This window comes from Seriola lalandi, unplaced genomic scaffold (assembly GCF_002814215.2).
Source record: "Seriola lalandi dorsalis isolate HSWRI2012SDOR001 ecotype SW California unplaced genomic scaffold, Sedor1 jcf7180002054939, whole genome shotgun sequence".
NCBI classification, from domain to species: Eukaryota; Metazoa; Chordata; class Actinopteri; order Carangiformes; family Carangidae; genus Seriola; species Seriola lalandi.
Genome location: NW_019525659.1, coordinates 1,800,893 through 1,820,706, shown reverse-complemented (window position 1 = coordinate 1,820,706; position 19,814 = coordinate 1,800,893). Strand labels below are relative to the sequence as shown.

The 19,814-nt window shown below is 40.6% G+C and overlaps 3 protein-coding genes across 3 annotated transcripts in view; 1 reads left to right on the top strand and 2 right to left on the bottom strand.

Moving 5' to 3' along the window:
- Positions 1–1,167: 1,167 nt before the first annotated feature.
- LOC111648103 (SWI/SNF-related matrix-associated actin-dependent regulator of chromatin subfamily B member 1-like) lies at positions 1,168–9,682 on the bottom strand. Its single transcript, XM_023397865.2, has 9 exons — positions 9,435–9,682; positions 7,614–7,725; positions 7,415–7,523; positions 5,276–5,413; positions 4,978–5,105; positions 4,718–4,884; positions 3,768–3,958; positions 3,515–3,646; positions 1,168–2,300 (listed from the first exon to the last, which is right to left on the bottom strand). The coding sequence occupies exons 1-9, from the start codon at positions 9,522–9,524 to the stop codon at positions 2,261–2,263; spliced, it is 1,107 nt and encodes a 368-aa protein (XP_023253633.1). The 5' UTR covers positions 9,525–9,682; the 3' UTR covers positions 1,168–2,260.
- Positions 9,683–11,101: 1,419 nt separating this feature from the next.
- Positions 11,102–18,603, bottom strand: derl2 (derlin 2). Its single transcript, XM_023397866.2, has 7 exons — positions 18,479–18,603; positions 15,166–15,231; positions 14,534–14,607; positions 14,165–14,258; positions 12,951–13,146; positions 12,757–12,847; positions 11,102–11,656 (listed from the first exon to the last, which is right to left on the bottom strand). Exons 1-7 carry the CDS (start codon positions 18,569–18,571, stop codon positions 11,551–11,553), a joined length of 720 nt encoding a protein of 239 aa, XP_023253634.1. The 5' UTR covers positions 18,572–18,603; the 3' UTR covers positions 11,102–11,550.
- Positions 18,604–18,748: 145 nt separating this feature from the next.
- The window catches only part of rictorb (RPTOR independent companion of MTOR, complex 2b), a 39,567-nt gene continuing 38,501 nt past the window's right edge, over positions 18,749–19,814 (top strand). Inside the window, exon 1 of the mRNA XM_087171679.1 lies at positions 18,749–18,757. Within this exon, the coding sequence (XP_087027805.1) occupies positions 18,749–18,757 (9 nt within the window). The remainder of the gene's footprint in view (positions 18,758–19,814) is intronic.

Below are 19,814 nucleotides of genomic sequence, written 5' to 3'. Positions count from 1 at the left end.
GGACTGAGCCCTCATGGTGTGCTCCACCAGGTGAATCACTGGGACCCAATCCAAGTGATTACTGAGTAGACTCCTGTATCGGCACATTTCTCAACCACCTCACTGAGACAAATGAAACAAATATCCACATTAAAAACCACATGTTCACAAAACATGTTTTTTTTAATATTTCTTTATTGTTATTTTCATATAAAAAACAAGTCCACTATAAAGGTAAAGCAATTTTACAAAAGAAGAGAACAAGAAGCGACAGTACATACGTTAACATCGTTTTCAGAGTATGTTCAAGTTGAAAATCATCATCTTAAAAGACACTGTTGGTTCTTATCAGCTTGTCGAACCCCCCCGCCCCCATCCCCTCCCCCTCCCTCTCCTTAACCAATAGCACTCAGTAAAACAGAGGCTCCAGTCTGACACTGATGCAACGTGAGGCACAGTGCAAACAGAGGTAACAGTGCGAACAGTTAGTCCCTCATGCACAGGGGACAGTATGAACTACCTATGTTTTAGCATGCAGATGAACACTGGTGCACACAGCTGATCTGAATCACTCAGAGACCAGAACACAGTCTACATGCTGAAATCAAACCGGCTCTGATCTGATCTGGATCACGGTCTGAAGACCCGTCTGGACACTGTGTTGTTTGAATTTACACATGCACACTGGTCTTTACACTCAGGCACAAACACTAACATCAGCCACAGGACGAGGACGCAGCCCAACAGCTGATGTGGCTCACAACATTTATTAAAGCCCCAGTACGTTGGAGGGTAGATGTGGAAGTCTGATGGTGCTGGAGATGAAAACTGATGTGAGTGAAGCAGAGCTGAGACAGGAGATGTATTTAAAGCCTTTTCTACCCTGACACAGACCTGGTGAGACCGGAAGGAGCCAACATTTTAACCAACACGTCCGACTAAATAAAGGTTTTTAAACACATCTCGTCTCCTTGTTTTATTCTCTTCACCGTTTCATGTGGTCACAGTTTCTTTCACATGATTCTGACAGTGTGAGAGTTTTTGGTTTTTGTTTGGTCCTCCCGCTGTCAATCACCAGTCAGAAATGTTCACACCCACCCACGTGGAATCTGTGCCATCAGGACACGAGGCCTGCAACTAACAAGTATTGTCATTATCGATTCATCCGTCTTTTTTTTTTTTCATTAATTGTGTTGATAAAATATCAAAGGAGCGAAAAAATACGCCATGTCACTACGGTGGCCCTAAAGGCTCAACGCACCGCAATTTAAGAAAACCCCTGCAAATACAACCGACACAACCAAATACAGAAACACGCTGCAAGTAGCACAGACAACAGAAGTGTTTCCAGAAGACATTAAAACTTTCTTTTAGTCCCCTGGAAACACTTCTCTTGTGTTGTGAGTATGTGTTTCAAATTGATGAAGATGTTTTCTGAAGTTGTTTGTGTTTTGTCTGATTTCATGTGTTTTCTTAAGTTGCAGTGTGTAGAGCTCTCTGGGCCGCCGTACGTCACACCTTCTCAGAGCTCATGGTGACGTCTTGTTCTGTCTGACAAACCCACAGAGACTGGGTTTACAGTGAGTCGTCTCATCTGAGAAGCTGGGACCAGAAAAAGTACAACACCTTTTCACTACTTCAATCATTTTTCTGTCGATCGACTAATTGATTAATAAACCCAGTGGTGCAGCACTACATGTTCATTAGATCAGGATCTAAACAAGCTCAGTCACACATCATTCAGTCATGTGACCGTGATGAACAGAGGAGATGACAGACCTCTGTCAGTCTGAAGAATTCAAACTTCAGTTGTCAGTGTTGTCATGGTGATGGTTCACAGACACTGTCCAGATCAGTGTCACATCACACAGTCATTCATATAGAATCACTGAGCTCAGTCATTGTTCTTGTTTTGTTGTGTAGTGTGAAGGTTACCTGGTGTGTGTGTGTATAACAGTAATAGACATTATAACACCAGCGATATAAGGTCAGATGTGAGTCGACTGACGTCCTACAGGCAGAGTGAAACATGGTGATGATGATGAAGATGATGAAGATGAGGAATGCCTGGATGTGTGTGTTCAGTGTTCAGTCAGTGAGACGCTCATGGAGACTGATCACGTCTGTGTTCATGCTCACAGGAACATCCAGATGCTTCATGATGACCTGTGCGTGTGTGTGTGTGTGTGTGTTTGTGTGTGTAACTCTCTGTGTATTTACTTGATTAAGAATAACAAGAGACTCCAGAGGACACGTCGACTAGTGCAGCTTCATGTCTCTTCTACCAGGACGGAGCAGTGTTGGCCAGTCTCCTCATACGCCTGGGGAATATAGAACAAAACACATTTTATTCACATGATTAGACAGAACTAATATCACACAGAGGAATGACTTGGACTAAATAAACAAACATAAATGACTTTGTCTTGGGGTGTTATAGAAAGTTTATTTAGTGAAAACTCAGAAACACAGATCTCCTGCTCAATGAACCTGATCCAGACTCTGAGTCGGACTCATCCCAAGAGGGTTCTGATCATAGTTTTGGTTCCAGCTGATCAGTTAGTCTCCAATACTACAATTCACCATGGCAACAGGTGAATAAAGAGCAGAGCCTCCATTTTATTCCCATGGTGCTACAAATAAAACATGTCTCTCGGACAGCCTTCTTACACCTGCACATTATTGTGAAAATCAGAAACATCCTGTCTCAAAGCGACGCTGAAAAACTAGTCCATGCATGTGTTGCCTCCAGGCTGGAATACTGTAATTCTTTATTATCAAGATTATTATCAATAACTCAGTGAAAGTACTGCAGCTTCAGTACTGACAGGAACTAGAGAAGATATCCCATCTCTCCTGTGTTAGCTATACCAGCTCACCTACAAAGACATTAATAATCGTATCTGAAAGAGCTCACAGTTCCCTATCATTCTAACAGAACGCTCCGCTCTCTAACGCAGGTCTACTTGTGGTTCCTAGAGTTTCTAAGAGTAGAACAGGAGGCAGAACCTTCAGCTATCAGGCTCCTCTCCTGTGGAACCAGCTCTCAGTCTGGGTTCAGGAGGAACACTCCCTCTCTACATTTAAGATCAGGCTTCAAACTGTCCTTATCATTTTGGTGGAACTGACTGAAGAACCAGCAAATACCAACAGCTGGTCGATGTTGGCGGGGACAAAGGGAAAACAGTAGAGGTGGGTTGCCGCAGAGACTGTGTGGGATCTGCTGACCAGGATGGGAGCAAGAGGCCGAGAGAGGAGGAAACAGCTCAAAGGCTGGGAGAGGGAGCTGGAAGGAGATGAGCTGGAAGCCAGGAGGAGAGGCGAGAGAGAGAGAGAGAGAATGATATGCAGCACCCCTCCCCCCCGTGTCTTCTGGAAACACTTTGGTTGTGTTGTGAGTATTTTTGTTGCATGTGCTTTCTTAAGTTGCAGTGTGTTGAGCTCTGGGGGCCACCGTAGATATGGGTTTAGCCACACTTCCTGTATCTGTGAGTAGATGTACAGGACATTTACAGACTGTATGCGACTGTCTCACCTTGTGTTTCTGTCCTGGTCTCGAATCTTCTTCTCCATTTCAGCATCTGTGAGGGTCTCGAGCAGGGGGCACCACTGGTCTGCATCTCCTGTATTGCGGATAGCAATCTCTACCGTGGGGAGTGGGTTCTCACTGTGGGAAGATTTCAGGCGTGACAGTGACGGATTAGTCCAGAGCTGATCATCATCAGCTTGTAACATATTCTATGTCCAGTGTCTGAATCAAAGTGTGCTGTGTGTGTCCTGTGAGTCACCTGAAGGCGTACGTCCTCTGGTGCCAGCTGAGCTGACCACGGATACTGTAGGCAATGGTGGTGACAAACTCTCCGCCCAGACCCAGCTCCGAGCACAGCTTCAAGGCGAACGACTCGGGGGAGTTCTCCCTCTCTGACATGTCCCACTCAAACTGGTCCACCAGAGAGATGTTCCCCACGTGGATGTTCAGCTGAGGAGCACACAGACACACACACCTCATGCACACTCCAGTGTTTGATAGACATTACAGTCACTTTCTGAATGGGGGGGGGGGGGGGGGGGGGGGTCTTCTTCTCTGAACACATACAAGATGCACACATCTTTATATTCAATGTAGCTTCCACTTCCTGAGGATGTCATCATGACCATAAGACCAATGTTACCATGGTAACAATTAATGACGCCTGTGCTGACCAGTAGCAACCAGCAACAAAAAACAGGAAAACAGAGAAGGGAAAGAGTTTTTAGAGACGACAGACATCTTTTTCCAAATCAGGTTTTTGTTTTTATTGTTTCACTCTTCAAGTAAAACGTCCTTGTGACTTTTCTTATTTTGAAAAAATTTCATTTAATTAAATTTACCCAGAATTCACTGTACCACAGTCCGGCTTAAGGAGTGTCCAATTCAGAAATGTGATTTCAGACATCACAGGCAAAGTGGATGATCATCGATCGATATACATGCAGCTGGATTCAGTAATACATCAGGCAAACTGTGAGACTATCTAAATCTTTTCTAACTTTACACATTATTTTATCAACAGAAGTAAATGACTCACATGGACAAAAGGGCTTGTTGGAAAGAGCTGATTCTCTAGCATGCCACTAGTTCAAACCATCGCAGAGTAAAGACAATGTGGTATTTGGAGGCATTTAAACTTCGCTGTATATTCTTGTGATATCGCATGACTCCCTCGAGCAGCTGTTGTTATTTGGGCTCAGCACCCACCTTGATGATGACTCTCTGGTCGGCCTGCTCCTCCAGAATGCTGTCAGTGGGGTAAGACTCAATCTGCTGACGGATGGCTGAGGCGATGGCGGGGACAAAGGCCAGAGGATTCAGGTCCAGGTCATCACACAGAATCTCTGCAAACATCTCCGGGGTCATCAGTTTCTCTGGGGGGTGGCGGAGGGTGTGAGACAAGGTTAGAAAATAATAATAATAATGACTAGACACAGCTGGCGTGAAGCTCTCTGATGTGTGTGTACCGTTCATGTTCCACGTGAAGGCGTCTCTCAGCTTCTGTCCGTCAATCTCCATGTCCAGACGAATGGGAACCAGAGCCTCCACCTGGGCTGCGTTCTCATGGATCACTGCAGGGTCGTGGTCATCGAAGCTGAAACAGTGTCGGATTATTGTTAGAAACCAGGTGACAAAATACTGGAAATACATTTTACACTGAAAAGGACAAACAAAGATATATAAACCTTTATTGAGGCAGACTGACAGGACACAGAGCCCGAGCAACACTGTCGTACTGAATACTTAATAACCAGACTGTCTCACCACAGGGGGAAGGTCCTCTTCTTGTCACGGCCCATCCTGTTGCGGTTGATGGTGGTGGAGCAAGGCACAGCATCAAGGTGGTGGGAGCTGTTGGGCAGCGTGGGGACCCACTGACTGCTCCTCTTTGCTTTCTGCTCCCTTTATAGAGAAAGCCAAAAAAAAAAAAACACAATGTTGTAAGTTGTATCTTCTGTCAGAGGCGTGTGGAAGCAGTTCAGTATTACACTTCCATAAAGCTGCTGGACAGACGGATCAACAGAGGAACAAAGCAGAGAACAACATTTTGTACTTTGGTCCTACTCATGAAAAAACTGTTCACACACTGACAGAAGGTAAAATAGGTTCAGTTTAATTCATGTGTAACTAGAATCACCTCCTGGTGGTCGTCTGCCTCCTGCACTCAGACTAGTTCCAGGTCACATTCCGGCTAAAGTCTGGCTAAAAACTGTTTTGTGAGGTCACACTGAGTCTGATCTTTGACCACCAAAATCTAATCAGTTCATCCTTGAGTCCAAGTGAATGTTTGCTCCAGATTTGGAGGATGGATAGACTACATGAAAACAAGATGCCTCTGGCTGTTGCCGGTGCGGACGCATAAAAAAATGACTCAGTGAAAAAATGAGAATAAAAGTCAGAGTTTCAGTCGGATGACCATCATCAGCTTACACACCATATAATCTCACGCTACGACAATCACTTACCTTTCTGGGCCAGAAAAACTAAAATACAAAATGTGAAAAAAAACAATCTTATCTGACAGAAATGACCTGGGGCAGGTGAGGAGCTGAATAATGCCTAATGGGAGGGTCTATGTGTGGGAGCCACAGTCTGATACAAGTGATGACACTAGACAGAGGTCAATGGGAAACTGGTCTTTTAGCCTTCTGGCCCCCCCCCCCTGTGTGTCTCCTGGTACAGAAGCCTCTTTGTTGGAATATTTCATTTTTCACATTTATTTTAACAATTTTACAGAGAACACACAGAACACTAAGACACACACAGTTTCCTTTCCAACACCCACCTCAGTGCATAGAGTGACACATAAGAGACATTAGCCTAACAAATGCATCTCCCTAAAAGAGCTCTTTGGTGAACCACAGCTCATTATGGTGACGTCAGAGATGTTCCTATATACTCCAGATAAAGCTGCCAGATTTTCAGAACGTTGTTGCATCCTTTTCTTAAACTATATGTGATCTTTTCAAGAGGAATACAACTGTTCATTGTAACTGTTCAACCACCTATCAATGAGCAGAGGGGAACCAGATTTCCATGTCACTACTGTGTATTTCCCGGCCACACACGGAGCAACCTTCATAAATTTAATTTGGGAGTAGTGGAGGATGTGCTGACATTTGTGAAATTCGCCAGTGAGCAAAGTTCAGGATCTAATGAGAAGGTAGCTCCAGTGATCTTGGTCAAGGTGTCACAGAAGTCCTCACCTTAGTACGGAGCCAGGTACAGTGCAGGAGAGAGCCGACCTCTCTTGCACATCTGAAGCACATTTCTGACAGTTCATGTTTGGATCTGTGTAATTTTCTGTGGGGTGAGATTTAGCTGATGAAGAAGGTTATAATGAACTAGTGTGTACCTGGCATTAATAGTGGCTGACAGACTGTGTGGGCATGAATCTGACCAGAGCTCTTCATCAACTGCTACGTTCAAATCTGATTTCCTTCTCGCTCTAGATTTGTGTGAGCCTGGCTTTGGGCCACAGACCCCTCTTGACCCTTCACATAGGTGTTGGTCTAACCTCGTCACATCCATCCATCAGTATTTTCAAGTGGTTGTAAAATGTACTTAATTAATTTCTCCAACTGCTTCATGGATTAGAGATACTGTGCATTTGCAATTGTAGGAAATTAAATACAAATTGAATGAGGATCAGGACCCCCTCCATTCTACTGCTGACTACATACTACATAGGCTTGTAACTGTGAGGAGTCTTTGGTGCTTTATGAAGGAGTCAGTGGGATATTTATGGTGGTGGACTTGCTGCGGTACTGACGGGAATGTTTCTTTACACAACTGTTGTACGAACATTATGTTTTTATGTGTGCAGGTGTGTGCAGGTGTGTGTCTGCAGACGCTCTGCTACACCAATAAGACTAATAATGACTGTCACTGAGAAGAGCTTACCTGAGGTACGCTGGGGGCTCCGTGCTGATGGACACCGCCTTGTATTTCTCATCGTTACCCTCAAAGATCTCTTCACACTCTGATGCCTTCAGCAGAGTGACACTGGTGGCTGCAGAGAGGTCAGAATTGTTTACAACATTATTAATAACCCAGACCAGGAGCAGTCCGAACTGACCACATGAAAGAACCAGTCACTCACCGTGTGATGATGCTACAATTTTCTTCCTCTCCTCCACTGAAGCGAGCCTCCTCCATAGAGACGGGTATCTTTTATACAGAGAGCCTCTGAACATTCGCAGATAGTTTCCAACCTGAAGAGCACAAGGTCCAAAATTAATATTTGGCCTCTAGATTCAAACCTGCTGAAGACAAAGTCTGAATAATCATCATCAGTGTGATTCATCGAGAATAAATCACAAACTAAAAACCTGAAAAGTTGAAAATGTGCTTTTAGATTTACACACAAATCGATTAAATTAACTGTTCAGTTTTAGAGGTGCTACCAGTTTTACTTTATACTGTCTTCTAGGACAGTTTTGACACTGATCAGCAGAAAAATACTTTCAAAAAGAAAAACCAATCTATACAAATTCCTATAATGTAAATACATTGAAGAAAAGAAAAAGAAAAGTATGAAGCAGCAGTTACAGCCTCGATTCTGTCATTGTCACTGAGACTGTTGTGTTGCTGAAAATGAATCTCCTCCTGAGCTGAAGTTCTCTTGTAGACTTCACTACAGCAGGTTTCTCTTCAGTGATCTGACCCTCTCCCATCACGAGACCTCCAGAGCAGCTACAGAGCAGCATCACCACAGAACTACGCCGTTCTCCACCTGCTGATCTACTTGTACGACACGAAGCACCCAGACCCCTCACGTGATCTGGGACAGGTTCACTGAGTGTTCCAGAACCAGAACCAAAAGAAGAAATAAACTTGCCTTGGTGTTGTGTTTGGTGTACATCAACTGTACTGTTTAATTTGATGGTCTCATCACACCACAGGAGCTTGCTCCACTTTGTTCCTCATTCTCTTTAGGTTTACAATATAAATATAATCATATGTATAAATGTGCAAAATGTGTAAATACAGAATTCTGGTGGTGGTTGCGCTTGAGTGAGAAAATGTATTTTTGTATTTTGAAAGATCTGGTCATTGAATGTGGCAAAGCAATGAAAGTGATTCATAGTTTGATGCACCGAGAGCTGCTACAATGAGTTTGTGAAGAGTTTTTGAAAAAGTGAAATTAATAAAATACTGTATCAGACCGTCTCTTAAAAATAGTTCACGTTACTTAAAGACCACAAGAACCATGACCTGGTTTTAAAACCTTTGTCTTTTCAGCTGCACAGAAATATTCACATCATCTCCAATAACATCAATAAACGATAGGAATTTATCATCAGTGCAGCCAATCCCAACATGACAAATGATTCCTCATAGATCAGAGTCTCATGTGTACAAAGCTTCACACAGACAAAGATAAAGTCAGCTGTCAGAGAGCAGGTTAGCTTCCTGGACTAAGTTAGTAAGTTTAACTAGTTAAAGTCAGACTCAGAGTTTTCTCTAGAGCTTTCCTGGTCTGTTAGCGTGCTGTGCAACTGCAGACTCGTTTTAATTCTCTGAAAAACCACATGATAAGTGGTTTTGGCTTAATTTAATTATTTTGTTGAGAAGAAAACGGTGTGAGTGACAGGTTCAACACAGACTGAGGTTTCACATGTTTCTTCTTCTCGTTATTTCATACAAGAAGTTACTGAAAAAAGCCAGAGCTGCTCTGTTATCTCTTATTTAATTAGTTTGAGGCAGAATAACGTTAGATCATGTTTGATTTACCGGCTGTTGTCCTGACTTCACTGTGTTTAATAACATTCTTTATTTTCAGGTATTTCTTTGTTTATGGTTTATGAATCCATCAATGGGATTCGTTAGCATGCTAGCATTAGCTAGCCAGAATAATGGATAACTGAGGCTAACATTAGGAAGCTACGCACTGAAAGTCAATGAACAGACAAGCACATACCTCCGAGCCAACCATGTAAAAGTCCCCATCTTGTTCTAACTGAAATTTCACTGGCTTCTGACCAAACGTTTTACTTAGAGCCAGTTGCATCTTCACGCAGTCGTTAACCAGCTAACTAGTGAGTAGCGTCTTCTTTGGATGAGTTCAGGGCTCACGGTAAAAATGGGAAATCAGCGTTCTCCCTCAGCACAGCGTTCACTTCAGCTCACTGCATTTAATCATTTAAAATTTTCATTTAAATAATAAGTCAATGAGCAACAAGCGAAAAACGACATAACAGCAAATGAAAATTTACTGTAAACTGCAAAAAACCAGTGAACACATCGAGTATCTGATTCTTTTCCTTTTTCTGAAAACCGCGAACGCTTCATTGACCTTACTCTTCGTTTGTTTCAAGGAAGAGGAACAATTTAAAAAGTACAACACCGCCCCCTAGTGACCTTAAGTGAGATTAAATTCAGTCCTCAATCAGATTTCCATCAAATGTTCTATTAAATCTAATGAGCTGTATTACAATAAATACATAACGTGGTTAGATCTGAACGAAACATGTGAAAATGATCTATCAATGTAAACATGATACTGAAATACAGAAGATTATGTTGATTATAATTTGGCCTGTCAACATCCCTTCATACAGCCACCACAGCATGGCAGGTATTGTTTTCACCTTGTGAGTCGTTGTCTGGGTTGAATGTACCCTAAGCTATGGGGACTCGTCATCACTGTGGGGACCAAACTTAAAATCCCCACAGGTCCAGACTGCTTTTTGAGTGTTAGGACTTAGTTTTGGGGTTAGGGTAAGGGACTGGGGAATACATTACGTTATCGACATTGTGGCAAAAAGAATGGTCCTGGAGACACCTACTGCGGTGGTTTGAGTATTTTGGCATGTGTTCTGTCTGTCTCTGGACAGATTTTGTCAGAGTGATCGCGTCACAACTGTGCAAGATACAGTCACAAAACTTCACAGGTGTAGTTGATGTGGACCAATGAGTAACAAGTACTATGTTGCTGGTGGAAGATGGTCTCTAATTTGTATCTGTTAGTGAATTCTATTTGTTTAGCAGTTTTCTTAAGATTATTGAGAAATGTAAAATTAAAAGGAATAATCGTCAATCAATCAATAATCAGCTGTAATACAAAGACTGATTTCATAACAGTCCATTACTCACCTCAGCCTGCACAGCAATAGTCATGAAGGTTTTTGTTTTTTTTTTATAAAGTGCAAGTATAATTCAACAAAATTTTTTAGTCCTACTCTTAATATGACATGTCACCACAACACATTAATTCTTATCCCTTCACAAAAGCAAACATAAGCTAAACATGCTGCTGGGCCAGTAAGTATATATTTAAATTAATTAAATATTTTGTGCAAAATCTATTAAATAAGCCAAAAGTATTGTCACATACAAAAAGAAATAGGCAAGCAATAATAAGCCTGTTTGTACCAGTGAAAGAAAAAAGCAGCACAGCTCTGCAACATCACCTGCTGAAGGTGGAAGAGAAGCTGGACTCTGAAGCTGAGGGCACAGGACAAATCTTGATATTTGTATAAAATGAGTTGCTTTATAGAGAGAGTGATATTACAAGATGATATCATTTGTGTGAAGCCTTTGGTTTCATGCAGCACTACTACAGTCAACAGAGATGAAACCAAAGCATCATTTGCCACACACATTTATTCTTTAAAAAAGTGAAATGAGAAAAAATGCACTTGCCATCTGAACAAACTCATTTGATAATATTTTACTGCCGTCATTTTCCCCTCTCTCACAGGACCGTTGTTGTGTATACCAATATGTTTTTTCAGAGATGGAGAAAAACATCACCCAGGCCAAAAGGCTCACTGTCCAAAGTTCCGTCCGAAGCTTGTGTTCTCTCAAATAGTCTTAGAGCAGCGATCTGGCATCAAGAAGAGTTTCTGAGGATGACTTAAGCCCATATACAAAGACAACAAATGGTTCTCTCCAAACCAGTTGTGGTTGTTTGGCATTCTTCACCCAGAACTAAACAAACACGTCAAAAACAAAGACCATGTTCGCTCCCTTCATCTCTCTGAGGGAATGTCCTTGGAAGTGACCTGACAATCAGGGACGACCTGGGGGCAGATTTAACCTCCAAGGCGCTGTCCCTCTCCCCAGGCGAACCCTCCTGGGCGCTCCTCAGGTAAGGGGTTGTAGTTGGCATCTTCCTCTGGAGTGTCGAACAGCATCTTTCTGTTGGAGACACACAGAAGAGGAGGATGAGTGGTTTCTAAAGATATATACAGCTGAACTGTTCATATCTGATGTGATGACTAACCATTGTAGGCTATATTACTGACAAAGTTTGCATAAATACTCTTACTGACGGGGGGGGGGGGGGGGCAAAAGCTCCGCAAGCGCCTTAATACCAATCATCATGGTTTGAATGCCAGTGTATCTGAGTATTGTTGTTGACCATGTTCATCTCCTTATGCAACAAAACGTCCTCCAATTCATTGAAAAATGAAAAAGACTGACATGGCTCTATTTGGGAACAGAGAAGGAAGGTTGCAACGTACTGCTGAGTTTACAGCACTAAAGACTTCAACCCATGTTAAAGATCTGGGTGTAATCATGGATGGGGATCTCAGTTTCAGTGACCACATCAAAGCTATAACTAAATCTGCATTCTCTCAAAAACAGTTAAGGTCAGAGACCTTCCTCCAGAGTTGATTATCACAACACTCTTCTCACTGGTTTACCAAATCAGACCATTAGCCAGCTGCAGCTTATTCAGGTGCTGCTGCTGGGTTTTGACTAAAACTAAGAACAGAGAGCATGTTACTCCAGTTCTCAGATCTTTGCACTGGCTTCCAGTCAGTTGCAGAGTTCAATTCAAAGTTTTAGTTATTGTCTATAAGTCACTAAATGGTCTGGGCCTAAAATATGTTTTCAGAAATGTTCCATGTATATGAGCCAAATAGATCTCTGAAATCTGCAGGAGCCGGTCAGTAAGTGGAGCCCAGGGTTAAAACAGGGTGAAATGCTGCCCACTGGAGGTCCAATCTGCCCGAACCATAACTGGCTTTAAAAAGAAGATAAAAACTGCTCTGTTCTCCTCTGCCTTCATCTAATCTTTTAATCTTACACTTTAATGAGATATTATCTATCTTACAATCTGTTTTTATACTGTTTTCTTATTGAATGACCTCTGTGTATGATAATGTGCTAAACGAATGAATTTGCCCTGCCTTCATGGCCACAGTTTACCATCCTCTAATGGCAACTTCCAGCAGGATAATGCTCCACGTGACAAAGCTAAAGACCTGAATCCAGTGGGTGCAGAGACTCACATGATAGATGGGGTCTTGAGCCACCTTCCACCACCTGGCTGGTTGGGGAAAACATCCTCCAGGAAGAAGTACACGTGACCAACAGCGATGCCTTAAGAAAGGTAAAACAATCATTTAAATACAAGCACCATTCATGTTGTACACCACCCATCACATCAGCTCCTCGGCTATCAGCAGATGACAGCGACGGATACCTAAAAGATCCACGATGATGGAGTTTCCCAGCAGAAGTGAGAATCCCATCAGCACCCAGGGCAGGAAGGGTGCCTGGAAATTCAACAGGCCGAAGAAATTCATGCGAACGTTTGGGTTTCGTCGACTCCACACGTAAACCAGCATGATGGTGAAGGCCTGGCCCAGGAACACCAGACTCACAAAAGTGCCAAATATCTGAGACCTTGTTAAAGACATGAACTCAACTGACAACAGTAAAGATGCTGATGTGTTTTAGGCCACTTACTTAGACTGCACGTGACACTGTTAACAACAGCTCTGACCTTAAAACTGAGTGATAGTTCTCTTGTTCTATGTACATACAGTCCCTTCAGAGAGTATTCTGACCTCTGGTCTGCCCATCAGTCTGCCCTGGTCTATCCAGTCTATCTGGTTTTTGCAGTGTGAATTGTGGGACCTTATATGAACAGGTAGGTGTGTCTTTCTAAACTATGTCAGTTCTAATCACTTCAATTTGCCTAAGGTGGACTCAACTTCTAGACCCATCTCAAGGAACATTAGATCAATCAGGCAGCTGACAGTTTGGAGCCACACCAAAGAGTCTCAATACTTTTGATCGACTTTTGATAAATTTGCAAACATTTCTGAAGACGTTTCCACTGTGGTATTATGGGTAACTGGCTGTAGATCGATGGACAAAATGGTAATTTTATCATAATATTAAATTTAAACACATTAAAGTGAGAAAAAGGTAAAAGGGCCTGATTATATGAGCAAACAGATATTCCACTGACAAACCTCTCCCCACTGGCTTATGATGATTCTCACTGATATGTGCCACTGTGGTAATGCTGCCTACAACTGTATATGTAAGTGGTGTATAACATGCCACTTCTTACATGAAAAACATTCCATTTTGATCTGATCTGATCTGATCTCAGCATCACTGGTCATTGGTCAAGAAAAAATAATAGTTCTAGATAAGAAAATAAATATTTGCAGCTCAGGTGCAGTGTTTGTTTAAGCAGCTGCCACCTTGGTAGCCTGTAATGAAGAAGGATTTCAAAAGGTGCAGTAAGAAAGATTTTTACTGACCCATAATAACGGCAACACACACAAAACACACAAAAGTTTAAGGTATCATTAGCTGTAGCCCAGTGATTTACTGTTCATTTGATTGTTCATTAAAGACCTCGTTATCTGTATTTTAATGACTTGTTGATGGGAAGGATACAGTCATCAGAAGCCCACCAAAGAGGAACATGAAGACGAAGTCAGCCGTGCGTCCCCTGAAGGATCCCTCCTCTAGCATACGACAGTATCTGTACCTGAAAGCAAAGGGTTAAGGAAATCTACACACAACACACACATCATCTTCACCCAAATACACAGGGACTACCACATTATACCTGTTTGTGTTTGATTGGTTGGGCATCTTACAATATGTATTGTATGTCTGTTTGTGTATTCAGACACCAGTGTGGTGTGAAGTTTCATTATCCAGGTTCTCTGGAACCGCACATGTCCTTCCCCTGTGAAACAGAAAGTATGCAAACTCACTTCACACACTGAATGAAGTGAGACTTGGAACTGAGAAGGATACAGAAAAATCATATTGAACAGGAAATTGAAGCCAACTGGACCGAAAAACAGGAAGTTGGTTATTAGTCGCCATACCTAGAAAATGAGTGAGAGAGAGAAGACTCAGCTGAACACAACACACACACACACAGGAGAATATATGAACATAAACACAGGCGCCAGATCCTGGATTCAACAAGACAAAACCTGGTCAAAGCCCGGTGTGTAGATACAAGACATGGCTGACAACTGTTGAGGAACCGCTATAAACAACTGCCTGTAAACGCACCCCTGATGATGTCATAGAAACTGCTGATATCAATTCATTCTGAAAGAGCAACAGCCAATGAGGAAACTCCAACACAAAGCCGGCCGACCAATAGTGTAACTGCAGCACTTATGATGTGAATGATAAGTATCAGATCAGTTTGTATCAGAAATCACATTTGTTGCCTGAAAGTAAAAAAGAAAAAAGAAAAAAAGAAAAGAAAAGAAAGAAAGAAAAAACTAAGAAGTCTCTTCTCATTTGGATTAAATTTTCTACGTGACTCTAATTTGTGGTTGACTAAGTCAGGTAGCTGAGGTTAATAGTGCTAGTCAGTGTATGAAATGTTATCCACATCCTGAGGATGAGAATAAACAGTATGAACTCACCTGGTAATTCCTTAGAATCAAATCCGGATTGAAATATAGCTGAAATGGTGTGATGATCTCTAGTTGCTGTGAGAGAAGACAAAACAAAGATAACATTAAATATGATAAATATAATTATAAATGATAATCCTGCTTTGACAAACATTAACATACATTTCAGAGGTGACCCTCCCCATCCCGTCCTTGTAGTGATTAGTTGAGATAAGACAGTGTCTTCATGGAGGACACTTCTATATGTGGAGAGTTCATCCATGTGTCTACATTTGTTGTGTTTTATTCTGATGCCTGCAAATACACTGAAAGTCTTTCTTTTTCCCCACAAACAGAATATGAGGTTTTACATAACAGAATATAAGATCCACACACAGCCTAGTTAGCATATTCAGTTTCATATACAAATAACTGGTTTATTCTAGTCTACATGAACTGGGTATATAACAGTAGTGTAATGCATAATAATAATGAAAACATCTGTATCTGAGGAAGTTCACTCTAATTTCATTTCCTCAGTTTTCATTTGTATTCTGTAAAGCAGCACAGGCTTCAGTTTGGGATTATGTGTAACATCAGCCATCTTTATTTAGTCTGAATATTGAATTTAAGTACACCCCTGTGGTTTTATCCTATTTGTTTACATTCTGGCTCATTAACATCATAGTAGTTCCTGCTGTGTTGTCTACAGACAACAATCAGCTGATCCCGCTGATGGTGCAGAAAAAACCTGAGATCTGTGATAAGGAGATCAGAAGTTATAAGGAGCACCAGAGCAGAGTATTCTGTAATTACATCTAACTTTAACATTAATTGAATATTCAAATAAATTCACAAAAACCTACCAACAGAAAACAGCTAAATACTTGGACTTTTTGTGTGCCACAGTGATTAATTGCAATTCAAAAGAAACTAGTTCCAAAGAGTTTTTTTTTTTTTTGTATTACATAATTAATCAGAAAAGAGAATGAGCCTCTGAATCACTGCCAGCAGCATTATTCAGTGTAGAGAAGGATCTGTGGTGTGGTAGAAACGAAAGTGAAAACATCATGAATGAACAATTCTCATGTGATTTAGGCAGTTATGTTTCAAATGACTTACTAGGCTCGAGTGCAGTGTTATATTTGTACATCAGAAACACATTGTTCTGACACATCTTAGTTGGAGCAGACTGAGAGAACAAGTGCAAAACAAAAGTCTTTTCACTGATGCCTGTCACATGTTTTGTGCTATTAACAGCTTCCCAATTATTTCCCACTGACCAAACAAGTTTGAACTAATTCTCAGCTAAATCAACTCCACAATATTCATTATTAAATTAGGAAAGAATACATTATATGATAAGTAATCATACAAGTGGATAGTTAGACACATTTTTATTTCAAAACTCAATTTAAAAAAGCCATTTTCCCCAGTCACACTTTTATTTCAAGTCAGGTTTTATTTAACATCACTGATCAAGACAGTGATATCTCTGCTCCCTCACCTTTCAGCAACAACAAACCTAGCTGGCTAAGTGGCTAGGTCAGCTTTAAAGTGAAGAGCCAGTGTTAGCATTGTTAGCTAGCTCCTGTCCATTTGCTCTTCACAGATTTGTGTGCCTTTAGCATCAAAACACTATAGACTAGAAACACTATAAATACTGATATGTTAAAGAGACTAGATATTGTGTGGGTTATTGTGATGCTTTACTAGTCTGATTATGTCTTTTCTTGGCCTCAGAAGCTGCAGTACAGTGAAGTGATAAAAGTTTCTGCTCTTGCATCACCCTAATTTATGATTAATAAATAAAATAAAACTGTCATCAAATTACCAGCGGATATGGTGCATTGAAAGATTAGGGATATTTGACTTTGTTAATAATTGTAGAGTCAGGTTTCTCAATATACATGTAGGTTGTTAGAATATTTGCTCTTATTAGTGACACACACCCTTAACTTTATGTAACTAATTAACAATTCAGCATGTTTCTGTAAAATGTCAAGTCATTCTTCTGCTGTCTCTCTAATGTCAAAGTATATTCTCCCTGCAAGATACAGAAGTGTGGTGGCAGGTCAGAGACCAGGGAGGAGACGGACAAACCAGCGTGACACACGTGTACAACATTACTATGAACTGGGGAGTTACCCACATCTCTCTCACTACAGTCCCTCTGTCACAGTAGTTTAGTAGTTGATCCATGGGGGGAAATTCACAAGTACAGTTAACTAAACAATGTACCTGAAACATTTTCAGCCTTTTAACTTGAGTATTTGCACTTCATGATACATTTTACTTCTGCTCCATTGCACTTCACAGGCAAATGTTGTACTTTTTTAACTACACTACATTTATTTGACAGCTGGAAATACTGTTACACCAGCATATATACAACTGGCTTACATATGTTGCATTGTATTTGATAAAGTTACCACTCAGTATATAAAGTAGTTAAAACATGCTCCACCTTCACCATCTGAAACATATTTTAATGGGACCATAATAAGAATTCAGTCATAATACTGTGAATAATAATACCTCAACCTGAAAGAGATCTGTACTTCTAATACTTGGCCTACATTTTGCTAATAACAATTCCGATCCTTTACTTAAGAAATCTTTTGAATGCAGGACTTTCACTTGTAATGGAGTATCTTTACACTGTTGTATTTGTACTTTGGCTAAAGTGAACGGTCTGAGTACATCAACCGACAGAGTTTTTACTATATTGACAGCCAGGTCTAAAGATAATATGTATGTAATAACAGATAATATATATATATACATTTCTTATAATGAAATTAAATTAGTTTCAAACTATGTAACGCAGCTGTCATACACACAATGCAGTTCAAAGTGCTACATCATTACAGTACATAAAAAAAAAACATTGATACGCACGACATTAAAATACAAAGCAAAGACGGCAGACTTATTTTAAATACAGATAATGACATCATCTGGATTGCACCTCATATCTTACGAGGTGTAAAAACATATACATGTCTGGTGTTGAGAGTTGAAGTTACTGTGGGTTCCCTCTGGAGAGAACAGCACACAGTTAGCTGCAGCATTAACAGCAAAAGTTAGCGGCGCTTACACTGTTGGTTCACTGGTCAGAATCAAACCGAGACTCCGACCACAGGCAGTTCAGCTTTCAGCCTTTAGAGACTTGAAAAACAGAGTTAACGTCTTGGAAAACCAGGTTCAGACACGTATCCTTCCCATAGCTGCTACAGCTAAACCATCGAGCTAGCAGGAATGTAACGACGTTACGTTAGCGATGCTAAGCAGCTCTAAGCTGTGGCTCTGCCGGCACAAGGAAAACATGAATTAGTCTTACCACTGCAGCAGTTGTGAGGACACATGCGGTTGTATATGCCCTGGTAACAACAGGAATTTGTAGATACTCCTGCTGTAGAGTCTGGTAAGCCATTTTGGACAAGCTGGTAGCTTCCGGCACTTTGTTGACACGTCATTCCACAAAGCAAAAGGTGCTGCGTTCAAGCACGTGGGACAAAAATGCAAAACATCAAACCACTACTCTGTAAAGAAGAAGAAGAGAAGAGAGCTTTGATTCAAGACCAAAAAAAAAACCATCGTTGAGCCGGGCATGGCGAAGGTGATAATAACAATAATAATACAAACTTTATTTATATAGCACTTTTCTTAACAATGTTACAAAGTGTTTCACAGAAAATAGAGATCTAAAAAAGGAAAAAAAAAAGAAAATGCATCTCTTAAAACACTGCTGGATAATAATAATAATCATCATTAATATATATATAATATATATATATATATATATATAAACAAAAATGGATTTTAATAGGCTTATTATTTTTTACAAGTCTTGAATTGCATTAGTTGAGTAAAGTTGATCGCTTGAAAAATACATAATATATAATAAAGTAACACTTTCTAATAAGTATAATAAGATGTATAAATCTTACCTACCTAATGTCTTAATTATTAATGATTAATACATTATTTTCTATAACTTATAACTCATTCATCAGAACTACTATGCCTTGTCAAGCTGTCACTTGTCTTTTTAGTGATCAGGAGGACCCTCTAAAGGACCACTACTGCAGACAACATGTATAACTGCAGACTTGATGGCTCATTAGAAAAACTGAAACCTACAAGAGATTATTAATGGATTACCAACATGTATAACTACATTACTGCCAAATTGAAAGGATAAAAACACAATAAATCATTAAGCCCAAAGTGACAACCTCTTTATTAAAAGGAGCCAAATGCCCATTAATACAAAAATAACACATGATTTTATCCATAGCTTCTTATCAAACATGAAACCCAAGCAGAGGACTGGTAGGATGAGAGTTAATGAAAAAGAGGCACAGCAGTGTAATCCTGTGGGTCTTTGTGGATCTTGCAAGCCTGACTAAATGATACTTATATATTTATACTGATTGGGCAGTTGTCATGTTCAGAAATACTTATACAGTCCAGGAATTACAAAGGGTTCAACAAAACCTTTCTAAAAAGCTAGTCCTCATTGACAGATGAGGCTAAATTTAGTGTGTGACCTTATTCTTAAATACTTTCTTTAAGTATTGCAACAGAAAAGAATAGTCCATTCCTTCCTTTATTCAAACATATTTAATCTCTGGCACCAACAGTCACCAGTTTTATTTTCAAATCAAGTTCAG